Source organism: Leptosomus discolor, chromosome 5 (genome assembly GCF_034619465.1).
Source record: "Leptosomus discolor isolate bLepDis1 chromosome 5, bLepDis1.hap2, whole genome shotgun sequence".
NCBI lineage: Eukaryota > Metazoa > Chordata > Aves > Leptosomiformes > Leptosomidae > Leptosomus > Leptosomus discolor.
Genome location: NC_141395.1, coordinates 32,055,190 through 32,071,191, shown reverse-complemented (window position 1 = coordinate 32,071,191; position 16,002 = coordinate 32,055,190). Strand labels below are relative to the sequence as shown.

The 16,002-nt window shown below is 42.6% G+C and overlaps 1 protein-coding gene across 2 annotated transcripts; it reads left to right on the top strand.

The window, feature by feature from the left end:
* Positions 1–4,482: 4,482 nt before the first annotated feature.
* COQ10B (coenzyme Q10B) lies at positions 4,483–16,002 on the top strand. Of its 2 annotated transcripts, none has more exons than XM_086465708.1 (5): positions 4,483–4,534; positions 8,435–8,585; positions 9,994–10,186; positions 12,732–12,833; positions 15,824–16,002. In XM_086465708.1, exons 1-5 carry the CDS (start codon positions 4,483–4,485, stop codon positions 15,989–15,991), a joined length of 666 nt encoding a protein of 221 aa, XP_086321834.1. In that variant the 3' UTR covers positions 15,992–16,002. The 2 variants fall into 2 exon arrangements, with proteins under 2 accessions (XP_086321834.1, XP_086321833.1); XM_086465707.1 differs by having other exon boundaries at positions 4,483–4,565; positions 8,439–8,585.

The window sequence follows — 16,002 nt, the reverse complement described above, 5'->3', positions numbered from 1 at the left end:
CATCTTATTGGGGTAACTGGCTGAGTACCAACAGATGAATTGCTAGATACCAGAGTAAAGTGTACATAAGTATACTGCCACAAGATGGGGGCAGAGCTGGATGACAGCACTTCAGGCAGACCGAGTCTATTCAATAATTTAGTAAGGGCTTGAAAGAGGGAATGGAAGCTGTGTTTCTAAAATTGGCAGATGACACCAAACTGGCCAAAGCCGCTAGCAGGTGGAAGAAGGAATTCAGAATCATCTTGTATTGATCCACACAAGAAATAATCTAAGATCAGGGAGGTGAACTTTAATAACAAAAAGCAGAAAATACTACATACTGGAATTTGCAATGAAGTATTTGAATTTAAAACAGCCTAAATAATCAGAAGGCGATCACATGTGAATAGCAAATCAAATGTCTATCAGTAGCAACACGCTGCTGCAGAGGAAGTAAATCTAATTCTAGGCCATCAAAAGTGGCATTGCACAGAAAACCTGGAAAGCATCAGTTAACTTTACTCAGCACAGTCAAAGCCCCTGATGAAGTACATGATAATGGAGCTCATTTGGGGATTCTGCAGTTCAGACATGGACAAACTCAACATGGTCTAGAAGAGAGCAGGAGGAATGATCAGAGAGTTATGAAACATGGCTTAGGTGGGAATGTAAACAGAATTTGTTTAGCTGTTCTGCAATAAGTGTCCTTCTGCAGCTTCTGCATTTCAGTTGGGAACTGAACTTTTTTCCCAGTTCTGTGGATGTAATGTGTACATGGTTCAACATCACTGCCTCCAGTATACATCATGACTGAACAGGATTGATTCTGGCCACAGGCACAGCCCTGGAAACTCTCCCTTATAGTCAAGTTTCTAGTCTCTCAACTTTCAGTAGTAGTAAGCACAAACGTAAGGAAAATGCCCAGGCTGGCCACACAACCTAAGTTCAAAGTCCATGATTGTTTAGTCATACAACAAATTTCATGATTATTTCATAACACAGTGGAACATGTAATCTTACATAGCTTATTTACCATCGTGCAGTTTTATTGAACAACTGCTAAGTTTCTAATCTCCTCAGAAGTCTTTGCAACAAGCAAAGTTGAATCAACTTGAGAATTTCCGATAAGGTAAAATGTATAAATTATTTGTAAAAAGGAAGATAAATGCATGATGGTAAAAATCGTATTCACTACTCACTGATCATTCCCCTCATGAAAGTTGGTGGTTCACATTACAGCTTTTTAAGGATTGTCTTAAAGAAAGTAAAGCCATGGCTGTGTGTTTTCTGTGAATATGTATGTTTGACCACTCAATTGATCTATACATCTGTCTGTCTCTGCTTTGTATTGCTTAGCTTGCAGAAGTTTGCTGAACAGTTCTGCTTGTAGTATTTTACATTAACTACATGTGTTCATATGTTCCTAAGGGCAACTGTCATCTGAAGGTGCAGAGGGTCTTCTTTTTCTTCTCTTAGCATTATTATACTCATGTTCTGCATTTTGAGAAAGATGCACTTGCGCATATTCATAGGCCACAAAAGGAGATATTTACTGAGCTGCCCAGGGACATGTGAGGGTAAGGTCGAGGCAGACAGTAATTCCCTACTGCAAGAATTTAATGCATGTAACTATTTTAAGTAAATGTCACATGCTCGGGTTCACTGAAGATCAATTCGCAGTAACTTTCTCTTGTTTCTTCAGCATGACTTCCAACTCATGTTAGGCAGAATAGTTGCAATATTGCATTTCCTCTGTTATTAAACAGGACTGAGCTCAGGGTCTGCGATCCCAAGGAGCACTTTTAAATGGTAGTTGTGGAGCACACCCCCGCCAAAGAGGGGCTTCTGTGTTCTGAGGGAAGTTGTGCTATGACGAAGCGTTGTAAAGTGCTTGTGTCTTTTCCCCCTTCCCCTGCCAAATTCTGTATGCTGCCCTGGGTTCTTTAATTTGTGTCTGCCTGTCAAAGCCCTGAGTCCTGATATATATTTTGCCTCCTGAACATTATCTCTGTTGCATGGCTGCCACAGGATACAGACAAGGTAGTAGCTGAGCAGTTTGCCCGTCCTGTTTTGCCTGCCCAAGTTCTCATCCCCTTCCCCCACAGACACATGTACATACACTTCACGGAAATCCCTGTATGGATTGGGAACAGGTTGGATCTAAGAGCCCAGAAGCTTTGCAGATCTGGAATCCTACCTAAGTTACAGACCCGTGAAGTCCTGCTTTACGTAAGAGATTCAGGTCCAATTTCATGGCCAGCTTAAGCTATCACTAGCTGGCACTGCTGCTGAAAAAAGTATCCAGCCACTTTGCCTGTCCTCGATTGACACCGTCTATTGTGCCAGTAGAAGTTTCTGGCAGTGGTTCACTCAAAGACACCATGCTTCTGATTACAGTCTCCTGCTAATTCTTCCAAAAAGAACTTTGTATTCAATATTTTTTTCCCCACACCCAATGTTATAAAGAATTGCACAATGGGCTGACATTATGTAAAAAGCCACAAACCGAGCCTAAACTCCTAGTCCTTCAATTTACCCCAGGCCTGTGCTTAGCTTTGAGTGCTGGGAACAGCTTACTGATGTTTATGTGTCTATTAAAGATACAGGCAAAAGATCTTGAAGAGAGGAAATACTTAACAACAGCAGCTAGGTTTCAGCTTCATAGAAACTTAATTACAGTTTCTCATACAATATCAGCAAGAAAAAAACAGCATGAAATAAAATCTCTTCCAGTCCATTTTTTTTTGTCTGATGTCAAGAAGTAGTAAGGTAGAAAGGATCCTTTTTCTCACTGAAAAGCCCACGAGTTAAAAAACCACACTTTGGATGATAAACTTTTTGGAGAGGTTTGACTGTGTTCTGCAGCACAGTAGCTATGTGTGTAACCTGAACACAAACCACCCTCACTTTGTCTGTCACTGCTGGTAAGGACAGGCTGACGGACACAGATGGAAGGGGACGGGGCAGTCATCCGTGCTCCTACAGTACCATGGGCTCCCCTGGGGGAGCCTGAGGGTCCTTTTGTAGGTTTTACCTCAAGGGGAAGCAGGCTTCAGGCCCACAGGAGGCCTGTGTCACAGCTGGCGCAGCACCCCAGGGCTGTCAGGGGAAGGCAATTGGGTAGGGGCTGTGCCAGCCCCGTGGAGAAGCAAAACACCCAGTCTTCCTCGAGCAGTGATCCTCCCTGGCCCGCAAGAGGCTGTGGCTGGCATCTAGTTGGTTTAGTGCTGATGGCGTCCTTCCTTAGCATTAAATAAATACAGCCTGTATTGTTTTTGAAGGGGGACAGGGTACAAACAGAGCAGCTGGATTTTAAAACTGTCTATAAGTGAGTGTGCACTGAGGTTTCAACCTGTTTGGGATTACAGGCCCACCAAAACCTTAGGAGGGTGTAACAAGGCTAATCCTTTGCACACCTGTCTTACAGCCCAGACACATGTTCAAGTTAAGGATGTGTAAATACTATGAAGTAAGTATTACATCTCAGTTCAAGATTCCCAGTCAAGAGCCGAGTAATCCACCAGCCACTAAACTACAAAAAAAATTACACTACTTTATGGAATTAGATCTTGCAGACCTATTTTTAAAAAACTTATGTGTAACACATAGTATCACATTTGATAGGAAATATACGATGTGACAAGTGATATTTAAGTAGTAGTTTTTCAATTACAGGGTAGTTACAAAACATGCTTTTGTTGAGGGAGGCTGTATTGGAAGGGTGAATCATGAGAAAGCTTAAGTAACACGAGGAGGTTTTTGTTTCAATGTGTAGGAAAACGACGCTATGGGATCACAGTCAGGTCTGCGAGGGCACCGCTGAGCTTTAACGACGTTGACATTCTAAACCTCGGCCTGCGCGGAGCAGAAGCAGGCTGAGCGCCGGCGAGCCACACGTCTGCTTGAGCAGCTCGCTGCTGCGGAGTGGGAGGCGGCGCGGGGCGGGCGGGTGCCCCGCAGGGAGCAGGAAGGCCCTGCCGCCCGCCCGGAAGGGCGTCAAAGGGCGCTTCTAGCCCGCCTAGCCGCGGAGGGCTCTTACCGGCTGCTTCGCGACCTCCTCCCGCCGCGGCGCGGGTTTGGCCCCCACTGCTCCCGCCGGCCTGGCCGCTCCCGCCCCCCGCGGGCGCGCGGCCGGCCGGTGCGAACCCCCTCCCTCCCCAGTCACGCGCCGCGGGGGGAAAGGGCGGGGCCGAGCCGACCGAGCCCCTGCCGCCCCGCCCCATGAGGCGCACCCCGCGCGCACAAGCCCAATTATAGCCGTGCGCCGGGCTCGCGCGCCGCTGGGCCAATCGGGCGAAGGGCCTCTCCCTCTCCCCTCGAGCTGTCTCGTGACTGCGCCCCCGCCCCGCCGGCGGCGGTGGGCTGGCCCGCGGCGCGTGACGACGGCCCCCGCGCGGCGATAGGCGGTTGGGCCGTGCCGCGGGGGCGCGGTTCCCTGCCGGCGGCCGTTAGGCAGCGCGCGGGGGCGGGCGGGGCAGCCGGCGAGGAGCGGGGCCCGAGATGGCGCGGAGCGGCCGGGCGCTCGGCAGGGCGCTGGCCGGCGGGCTCGCCGCCGCCTCGCCGCCGCGCACGGCCGCTGTCAGGTACGCGGGGCGAGGCGGAGTGACCGCGGGGATGACAGCCAAGGGCCCTGCTGCGGCTCCTCCCACTGCCGCGGCAGGTGGCGTGCCGTCCCGGGGCCCCGCCGCCGCACCGCCCCTCGGCGTGCCCGGCCGCCCCGGCTTCCCTCAGTCCGCCGGGTGGCCCCGCTGTAGCGCCAGGGCCGGGCCGGGGCCCCGTCCCGGGGGCGGGGTGGGGCCGCCTGAGGCGCGCGGTCCCTCAGTGCGGTCCTTCAGTACGCTCCAGAGTGAACGCTCCCGGGCGCTCTGCAGCCCGCGGGGCGGTGCTGGGCGAGCCCCTGCCCGGCTCGCCCCGCCCGGGGGAGCGGGGCGCTGCCTGTTGCTGCCCCGGAGAGCAGCTGTCGGCTTCGGGGAAGGGGAGAGGGACGGTGCTCCCGGATCCCTCCGGCCCTGCTTTCCACGGGGGTGGCTGAGGCACCCTCAGCTTCGGTAGCTCCTGGCTCCTTTCAACGCGGTCCGTGGCGATGGAAAAACAAACGATTTTCAGAGTATAAACTTGCCTCTTCTTTGTTTGAGCCAGTTGCATAACTGTGAACAATCCATAAGAGAAATTAAAGATGAGTAAGATGCCCAGATATTTTTCACTTCAGGTAATGCAACAAGTTCCTTATCCGCCCCATTACATGTAAGGAAACATGCCTGGAACAACTTGAGAAACAAAATATACTTTGGCAGAAGAATTGATCTTCTAACTGGAAGAAAAAGAACAAGCAGACGAGAGAGAGAGAGAGAGTGCAATCTGAAAATCTTAGGAGAAAAAAAGGTTCACCTGTTACTACTGTTACTGTAGTGCTGCTATGTTTCTTTGATAAATTCAAAGTTTTCTGGTCATCCTCATAAAAACAGTGAAAAAGTGGAATAGAGATTGGTTCATGATGTCAAGTAGTCGTTTGGCATAATTATTACTGTGCAGAGGTATAATGTCCTCTTACTTGGACCACACTTCCTGCTGTATATCTTTTGTGCTTTCATCTTTAATATGTGTTTGCAATATTGAAATAATTCAATCCTGGTAAACCAAATTGCTGGTTTTTTAAAGTAATTTATTAGAGTCTTGAGAGCAAAATTGGTTACTGGGAAAGGTGTTCAATAGAAGGAAGCTCATTAAGTGTCTGCAAACTAAGGTTGAAGATGTTTCTAGTGTAAGCTGCAAGAATCTTGGCAGCTGGTTTTAAGCAACTGCAAGCTGAATCCAAAATGGTGCTGTATTATTTGTAGCCTTGAAGCTGGGTACGCTTTCACGTCTTGCAGTTGTCATAGCTGTACATTCTGTACCTGTTGTCAACCTGGTGGCTGAGTAGCAGACTTCAAGGACTCAGGTGGTAAATTAATCTTTGTGCTTGTTCAGACTGGGATGCTAATGAGTACGCTTGGTGGCAATGCTCATTTTTTGGGATGTGAACAGCTGTTGACAAAGAATTTGAATGAGATCAACTCGTGTCTTTCGCACCATGAAACGGCCATGAGATACCACTAACCTTGTGGAAGTGACAGTTGGGATAACAGTAAACACAACTGCCCCAGCATGCTCCTACTGCTAATTTCAGTCTTTATAGTCAGGAGTTCGATATGCTTTTTTTCAGAAATACGTTAATGTTTAGGCTTAGAAAACTTGTAGCTATTAAAAATAATCACTGAATATAGATCACTTACTTAGGTATGCTATACACCAGTAAATGCTTCCTTTTCAGGTCATGTAAGTCAGGTGATACTCTGATCAGTGCCCAAAGGTTTAGAGAGAAAGCAGCAAGTAGCAGGAGTTGAATGCTGCCAGGAAGAGTGGATATGGTGGTGTTACTGTCAGAGGATAAACACAGAGGTGGTAGGTGTGTCTGAATTCTAGTATGGACTTGGCTTTTCTTCTGTGGCCTGGATCAGGTTCTCCAAACGTGTTTGACAGTCCATTGAAATCCTCACTTTTGTGATTTCCTGAAGAGGTATGCTTTCCTGAGCTGGCACCGAGCCCAGCACATTCTCACAGCATCTGTTTTTCTTCAGGTAAAATGGTGGGACGGACAAAGTCTCACCATACTTGTTAGCATTATAACCTCTCTTAACCTTGCCCTCCTTGAAAGTCAGTGTAATTGTGAAAAGGACATTGGCTTACAGCAGCTGAAAGATTATTTGTAAAGATTGTTTTTCAAGCCATGTAGCTGAAACAAGTCTAGATAAACCTGTATGAAACAATATACTGGCATAGCATTACAGTAAAAAAACAAACCAAGAGAAGAGACCTGGCAGCTAGTCTGGACTGTGTACTATACCTAGCCCCAGATGGAGAAAGTAATTTACATTAGCTCTCCAGAATGGGGTCTGGCCCAAACATTTGAACACTTTCTGTGAACTTGGTTGAGGCAGCTACAATGTTCCTGGCACCCTTCCAGCGTTTCTGTCAGAGCACTGCTTTTCTTAACAGTCTTGTCCAGTCTGCGTGGAAAAAAACAAGACACTGTGTACATCCGTTGAAATATGGTTGAAACATATGCAGAGTCTGTTGTCTAAAGACTTTTAAAGTCGACTTATTCGTTCTTAATTTTGACTTCTGTCCCATCTTCAGTAATTCCTCTTCAACAGCAGTGATTACCATCTGTGGTGTCAGTCATCTTGCTTCGTATCACAGTTGCTTATTTCTTTTTTAAAAAGTCTGTACTGATGTTTTTAATCAACTGATGATGATGATTATTTTCCTCTAAACTCAATACCAATTGATTATTTGCCCATCTCCTAATACAGTGACTGTATAAGGTAATGTGGTTAGTCCCATGTTATTACTGTGTTTCTTTAGAATTCAAAGTTATTTGGATTTTTAAAGGTGTAAGTAATAATTTTAATTGTTTAAAACTGGTAACTGTAATTTGGTAGACTGCTTTGGTGCTTAGTACAAAATACAGCTAGCTGTTCATTGTGTTTAAAAGAAACCCACCAAGACAACCAAACAAGCTGCCGAACAAACCTAATGCTAAGTGAGGAAGGCTGGTTCCATTTTTGACTTTGTGAATCCAGAAGTACAGTCCTGATTGTTTAATTAGCGAAAGGACAGTAAAAGACCTAGATTGCTCTTTAACTTATGTTTGTGGAATCACTGACAGTAAATAGGGGCATTTTTTAACTTCCTGGTGCCAAAAGTCAAAGCTTTTGAGGTAGTATTTTGTGTAACTGACTTGATCTAGGCAAAAATCAGTAATTTAGCAGAACAGACCTATTAATCACAATAGATATTTGTTAGATTTTAGTGCAGCTGTTCACAAACAAAGAACACTGAGGTGCAGTCTTAGAATTACTAGCATTTTTAAAGGTAATTTAAGTTTTATTTGTAAAAACACTGTGTCCAATGTTTTGGTTGTTTTTTTCTGAAGGCAAGTTTGGAAGCTGGGTAAGCAATGCACTTTCTGAAAGGACTTTCGAGATGAAACTGTCCTTTTGAGAGAAGGATGGCACCAGAGGGATTATAGCAGATTTCAGCTTTCTATTTGCAAGTGGAACCTTCTCTTCCTTGATTTTGCTGTTGAAAAAAAAGCCTGTTCTGCAAATTAAGTGCATATGAGGCTTGTACATGGACTCAGGCTGCCGGGAAGTCAATGTTTAACGGGGCCTTTGTATTTTACTCTGCCAGTTACTTTTCTCGTGACTAGGGGCTATTTTTAGTTTCTCCTAAGGGAAAAAAAAAAAATCCCCCTTGTGTTTTTAATAGTTTATATGCTGTTACGAACCTTTGTTTTTGCATCTGAACCTGACATTTCCTGCAATGTTATACACCAGATTGTTTGCCTCACGTGAATGTGTCGTGACTTATTTTGCTGATATGAAACACATCTAAAAGTGTTTTCACTGTTGCAGGCACCTGGCTTCTTGTGGTATTCTGATGACCAGAATTTCTCCTTTGCAAGTACCTGTAATGAGCCATACCTTTTCAAGAACTTTCTTCAACATTGCTGCACCACTAGTAAATAAAAGAAAAGAATATTCTGAAAGAAGAATTATAGGGTTTGTATCAACTTGTGGAAAGAGACTTTGTATGCTTACTGATTTTGTGTTTGCTGTGATTAATCAAAAACGCTAGAAGTTCAAAGACTGAGCATCCCTGAAGACACTTGCCCTATGACTCTACCCAACTGGAGACAAGGAAGGAGTTTTGACTTTCAGAATTTGTAGAGATCAGGCTTTTCTAGTCTGAAATTGAGTATAAAAAATGTAGGAACCCAAACCCCTTGGCCCATGGAGAGAAATAGCAGAAACAATCCTTTTATTCTATGACAAAACAGGAACAACCCTGAAAGGGAAGAACACGCTGTTAATTTCATCTGGTGAAATGGGAATAAACCAACAGGTGTGAAAAATCTCATTTGTTCCCTTCTGTCCCAGATATGTGCTGATGTTTGCACTTAGATTATGTTGTACTTCTCACTTCGTGAGATTTTCTTCTTTCTTTAAAAGAAGGAAAATAATTAATTGTGTGATGAAGAATCTTAGGCTCATAGAAAAAGATTTTGAAATTCTGTTTGCCTTAAAGCTAGTGGGAGAATTCCAGTTAATTTGACAAGAATGGGATCTGCCTCCAGTGTTCTGGTCCACAATAGTATGAACTGTTTGTTTCTTAGCATATTTTTTTTTACTACGCTTAACAGTCAGGTATGTGATCGTTCTTGAAATGCAACAGATTTTGCACAGTCATTTAAAGAGAGCCTTTGTCCAATAGTACTGACTATTGACTAACATTGAACATATGCTTCATTTTATACTCAGATGGAATTAATTGTGTGCTTCAATTCTTTTCTGAGTCAGAACTAAGAATTAAAACCCATAGCTGTGTAATACTTTGCCATCATATTCTTTGATATGATTTCAATACCCTTCTTGAGCAGGGGCGGGCTAAATGAGATGACCTCCAGAGGTCCCTTCCAGCGTCAGCCATTCTGTGATGCTGTGAGGTTTTTCCATTACATGCATTTTATAATTAAGCTTTTTTCATTTGTGCCAAAATAAGGAAAATAGTGTTCCTCTATTTAAATGTTATGAATAGCCATGAAGTGTGGATTCTTTATGTGGAATGTCTAAGATCTACTGAAATGATACAACTGTGCTGGAAAAACTGTTTTTCCATTTTAAATGTGTGTGTACTTACCGGATAATTGCAGAAATTAGCAGACACCAGGTTCACTGTTCACTAACTTTACTGCCGAATGTTGTGTGGTGTTTTGCATCTTTACACAAAGACTTTTACCAGTTTATTACTTTTTTTTTTTTTCTCTTTTTAATTGCCAAAAACAGTGGTAGTGTTTTCAGGTGACTACGTTCACCTTCTAAACTGCCATTTATACCATCTTTGAAACTTGTTAATACTGAATTTGAAGTTGAAATACCTTGTAACTAATGTTCGTGTTTCTGCTTCCAGGTATTCTATGCAGGAAATGTATGAAGTTGTTGCTGTTGTGGAGAATTACAAACTATTTGTTCCTTGGTGTAAAAAGTCAGATATATTATCGAAGCGCTCTGGATACTGCAAAGCACAGCTAGAAATAGGATTCCCTCCTGTAGTAGAGAGATACACATCGGTTGTTACCCTAGTGAGACCACATTTAGTTAAGGTAACTGTGTTTCTCTTAGCTGTAACTTTTGTTTGTTGAAATTCCAGTCATTCACTGGCGCTTCAAAACTAAATTGATGCTGGAAGTGCTTTGTGTGGCTCAAAACTTGTTTTGCTTTTGTTTAAAGACTTAAGTTAACGGAAGAGAATTTTAATGTACTTTTAAAGTGTAAACTGCCAAATGAGGGGGGGAAGGAAACCAGCAGCCATTAAGATATACCATTTTTGTTTGGTTTTGTTAGAATTTTGTCCAAGCCTCTCTAAATGCAAAATTAATACTGATTTAAAAGTTATCTTTGACAACTGTAGCTTGATGCCTGAGAAAAATTGATTTCTGTCGTTACTTTTCTTCTGACAATTTTACCTAGCTAATATGCACAGTCTTAAACTTAAGCATAGGATCTGCTGAAGAACTTGTTGTTCAGTGTATCGATGAGAAGACAGAAGAGTGGATTTTAAGTCAATTTTTTAGAATTTATTTGTTCAGAAGAGAAGCAGTTGTATTTCTCCTCCTTTCAGCTTTTCAACAGCAATAATAAAAAATGTCAAGGGAGAAATTTTAAATGATGTCTGTATCTTCTGGCTAGTTTGCCTTGTATGTTCAAATTTGTTTTGATTAGGAACAGCTCAGAACATATTCCTTACAGCAAAACTGCCTCTTCCTTCATGTGGCAAATCTTGACTGTGTTTTTTGGAGTAATTAGTGGAATTGTAACCGTTGATTGCTGTTCAGGATAACTGTTTGGATATCCTATTTCACTGTTCTTTTCTAGCCACCTTCTTAAGAGACACTGCTCAAAACAGAAGCTGGGTTTCTTAAGTACAGGGGAGACATGAATTGGAAAGAGGATACACAAAGTGCCTTTATTCAAGGCATTTACTGATTCTGGGGGGGAAAAAAAAGTCTCCCTTTATTAAGAAAATTGAGCAGATACAATGGAAAATCTGCCTTTTACATGCTGACTGCTTTCCATTTCTACTTTTCCCGGACAAGACTGGCTATTGCCTTTCTCGTAGCTATCAGTTTGGCTTACCAACTCTTTCCCGTCTAATTCACTCAAAGGAGGATTTCTTGTCTCAGAAAAGACCGTGAAAGTGGTGAGGAAAAGTTTCTTTAGGTTTCTTTCTCCTAGGCTTATTAGCATTTTCTCTGCTGGGATTTTGTTCCCTAGAAGTTTACCTTTTGTTCATACAAGTGTAGGAACATTTCTAGAGACTTGACTGTGTTTCAACTACTTCATTGTCCTCAGAAAAAACTCTGGGCAAAGGCATCTTGCATAGTGGTCTAGCGAGCTACTGGTGGTGACAAAATGAGCACGGATTTGTTGCTTACGGCAGCAGCACTTGAGCAATGGAAAAATCACACTGGTAGCAGCAGCTCTTGCCGCAGAGGAAAGCACGGAGTGAGTTTGCTACTTATAGGTTGGGAGCAAGTGGGACACACTGGCGCCTTTCCCGTGCTTGCTCCCCTTTTGGCAGCAGCAGGAAAAGCAAGCCCAGCTCTTCACGTCGAATCTTCCCTCTACTCCTCCCCTTTCTGTTGTAGAAGTAGCAAGGCACTACATCTTATTCTTGGGCAGAAAAATGTAGGTGTTTTTGTGCTGCTGATTAGTCTTTGAGATGGCCTACCTTACCGTGGCTTTCAAACCATAAGCAACACCTCTTCATCATGGCAGTCTTGTTGGAGTAGAGCTGCTCGTGGCAACGGTAAGAACTTGTAAGAAAAGAGTTAAAAAAAGTTACAGCAATTCTCTAGAAATTCCAAGCCAAATGAGATTACGTATCTGGATGGTTTTGAGGAACATGTCTTTCAATCTTTTTCTATTATCAACATAGCCACACAGAATTAACTATATGTTCTAAAAGCAAAGTGAGTGAAAATAAGGACCCTATTGTCATGGAAACTATGAAGCCAACTACTGCAAATACTTTATGGTTTTAAAGGTGGGTTGTAGGCAAGCACTTCTGAAACGTTACTTAAATATGGCTTGCCGGTAACTAAAAGCCAACACATAAGCTGTCTATGAACTTGAGTCTATAGTCTTAGTGACTTTGTGGTAACTCTTGATCACAACAGTATCTTGTGACAGATGATGTTTGGAGTTTGTCTTTGATCAGGTTTGTTTTGATGCTAAGCATTCCTGTAGCCCAAGACTACCAGTCTGTATATCAGTATATAAAACATCTATACACGTAATGAAAAAAAAATATATAAACCCAGTAAATATCTATATCCTTTGCTTAGAGCAGTGGTGTTCAAAATTCTGGTATATAGCATTGGCATTATTTTGGTGTTCCATACATTATCCTAAAGATCTGTTTTATGACTCAACATGAAAATTTTTCCTCTCCCTTGAAAGGAATTAATTATTTTGCTGTAAATGACACTGTGCAAATGGGATCTCATGCTGGCTGCACTGTAAGAGTAATTTTGACTGCCATGACCTTCACTGTGTAACAGAATGGAAATGCAAGCTTCAGTTAATACCTATTTGTCACATCTGTAAAAGCCTAACTGTAGCTTGACTTTTTAAACTTTATTTTAGGCATCCTGCACAGATGGGAAACTATTTAATCACTTGGAAACAGTGTGGCGTTTCAGCCCAGGTATCCCTGGTTACCCAAGGACATGTACACTGGATTTTTCAGTAAGTATTGTAATTAAGACTACCCCATGCTAGGAGCAGGGCATAGAAACAGTATCTTCAACTGTGCTTTTTTTTTAAATGCCTGGTACTTTTTTTTTTTTTAAAAAAAACACATGCACATGGAAAACAAGTTAGTTTTAGTCACTAATACCCCAAAAAGTTTTGCAAACTTTACCACGTGGAAACCACTACAGTGTCCTTTAGAGACAGCAGTCTTCTGTGAGGTATCCACATATCATGAAACAGTCTAGGGATTGGTATCTCTCACGAGACATGCTGAAGTTTTTAGACAGTCAAATACAGAGGGAGAAATACTAAACACACTTTGCTATTTCCTTTAATTACTCTACAGTAATTACAGTGTAATTAAATACCTAAGTGCTTGTGGTACCAGGAAGTAGGTGTTCTCCCATCTGTGCTGTTTTGCCTGCAGTTTGGTCAATTTGATTTCCTGGCTTCCAATTTTACACTTTAATGTATTTTAAGTCTTACTCCTTCCTTCGACAATACAGGTATAATAGATTTTTGCTGTCTTTCCACTCGATGATGGGATACCACTGCAGCTCAAAACTGTTGCGCTTTAAATCAGGTGTCTGATCTAGCCTGTTACTCCTAGACAAGTTGTTTTCCACTCAAGTTATTGTTTTTCCATTTTGTTTATTTAGTTTGTCATCACATTTTTTTCTTACATTTTATAGTGTTAAGAGTAGGTGTTGCATTGAGCATGTAGCTAAGCTGGAGTTCAGAACAGGCTACAAAAGTACACAGAAGTGGGCTGATCTTGCTGCCATCTACTGGGATACTCTGCTTTAAAAACTATCTTGTGTAAATAAGAAGAAGAGCTTTTGGAGTATTTGTGAACTAGCACATTAATCTCCTCGGATTAATAAATTTCAGTTTATTGCTGTATTGTGCTTCATACAGTTTAACAGTAAAATTAGTTTATAGGCACTCAAAGAAATATATTTCTCATGGGATTTGCCAATGATGTTTGCATATTATTTGCTCATGGTATTTGAATTTCTCCAGGCAACTAAGTGCCAGTTCGTGGTACTGACCAGCACATAAGCTAGCTTTTAAGCCAAGCCATAAATTAGTTGAGACAACTTGAATTAAGCAAGTGTTTAAACTCTATAATTTAAATACTGAGTCTGTGCAGAAAACTCCCTCTCCCCACCCCCCCATACCAAAGCCACCTTTTGATGTTTCAGGTCAAACTTCAGTTAAAGGGGGTCAAAACTGGCCTTAAAATAAGACCTTTTCACTTTCTTGGGAAAACATTATCGATACTTCTTACTGCTTACCCCAGTTGGAGGTAGCAGAAGCCAACGTAGCCAGCTGAGCAGGGCCGAGCAAGGTGACTTGCCTCACAAAGGCGAGTCCTTAAGGACTGTAACCCTTGCTAGTTACAGATCTGGCATTTTGCTTGCCTCTGGGCCTGTGCAGATAGGGAGAATTGTGCATTTCACAACAAATGTCTCAAAACACATTGTGCAATTACAAATATTAGAGAGAAAACTTTGATTTTAAGAATGCTTGTTTGCTTTAGAAAATGTAAGTTGAGTTTTGGGTTATGCTGGTTCGCACAAGCTACTGCATCACTGGTTTGCCAGCCTGGTGGAGATAGAAGCACAACACCATTTTTGCCACCTGCAAACTCTAAATGTGTACTCTACCTCCAGTTGTTATGTAGTTACTGAACACAATGCCAAACTCATCATCCCCGCTCTGCAGAACTCTACGTGCCCTAAATGACAACTCCCAGACTTTCAAAAGGGACGTTAATTTTACTGATGCTTGAGATCAAGCAAATGTAAAGGAAGCTATACTCAGCTTACAGTCCAAGTAGTTTAATTACTTGTATGCTACTGTTTCCAGGTAATACGTGTTACTGGTAAGCAACTTGAGAGAAGCCGTGTTGGTGCCATTTGGTGCTTAATCTGCCACTTTCTCAGGAATGACAAAAGTACTTAAATCTCAATCCAAAAAAGACATGCATTAGCAGGAGTAATAAAATCACAGAAAAGCAACCTGTTTCTTTTCCTGAAAATTCTGTAATCATTTTGGGAAGCTGTGTACTCCAAAACAGTGCAATTCCATAGCCTTAGGAGAACACCATTTAACTAAACCAAAGGCCAGCACAGCACAAAAGGCTCTTTGATGTCAAAGTGACCTTTTCTTTTGAGGGTGGAGAGAGAAAGTGAACTCCCTGCGCTCCTGCCATAACCGTAAACTGCTGCTGTAGCTTCAGTTTCACTGCAAGACTCAGCAGCAAAGAGAAAACATATCAGTGAAGTTTGGAGCACTGCAACAGGCCCACGGGCGTGGAACAGAGGCCTTAACCAGTGTGCCCGTACTCTGACACTGCCTGTCCCTGTCAGGACAGCAAAGGTTGGGAGTGGGAGGTGGACAGGTAGCAGACATGGCACACAGAGCCAAATTCATAGCTTTAGTTAGTAAACGGCTCTTGTTTGAACGTGCCATAGCTACAGCTACCAAGACAGGAAGACTGATTTGAAATGCTGGTATTTAAGAGCCAGCTATTTCGAGCTGCTTTTAAATGCCTCTTGGGTTTGCTCCAGCTTACCTGTAAGTCTGCTGTCTTGCCATGCAGGATTTTCTTCAGCCAGCTTTTGTCCCCCAAGTGGGTTCTGTGCACAAAGTAACCGAGTTACTGCTTGTCGATAGTTTTTCATTATCTCCAATCTTGTGTTTTGTGATGCACCATTTATTAAGTAAAATAGTTTAGATAAATGGAAATAATTACTTCAGAGAACTGAACAAAAACACTCTTTTAACTGAAGAGCCCAGGGAGACTGTCCTCTGACCAAGGAACAAGGCTTTTCTTGAGATGCTCACCTGTAGCTCAGTTTTAACTGTTCTTTCTCCCACAGCTTACTTGCAGACTGAATGAAGTTGTCTATTTGTAACAGCATTTTACCACAACAGCAGATACAAGAAAAACAATTACTCTCTCTTTTCTTCAACAGGTTTCTTTTGAATTTCGTTCACTTCTACACTCAAAACTCGCTACGCTATTTTTTGATGAAGTGGTAAAGCAGATGGTAGCTGCCTTTGAAAGAAGAGCATCCAAACTCCACGGCCCAGAAACAAACATACCTCGGGAGCTAATGCTTCATGAAGTTCATCAGACATAAAAGGAAAAAGA

What these genes read in the sequence shown, in the direction of transcription:
- COQ10B (XM_086465707.1), top strand. Translation starts at nt 4,483, where the DNA reads ATGGCGCGGAGCGGCCGGGCGCTCGGCAGGGCGCTGGCCGGCGGGCTC. An exon ending in CCGCGCACGGCCGCTGTCAG is followed by an intron (nt 4,566 to 8,438) that starts GTACGCGGGGCG and finishes TCACTGTTGCAG; the next exon opens with GCACCTGGCTTCTTGTGGTA. An exon ending in CATGTACACTGGATTTTTCA is followed by an intron (nt 12,834 to 15,823) that starts GTAAGTATTGTA and finishes TTTCTTCAACAG; the next exon opens with GTTTCTTTTGAATTTCGTTC.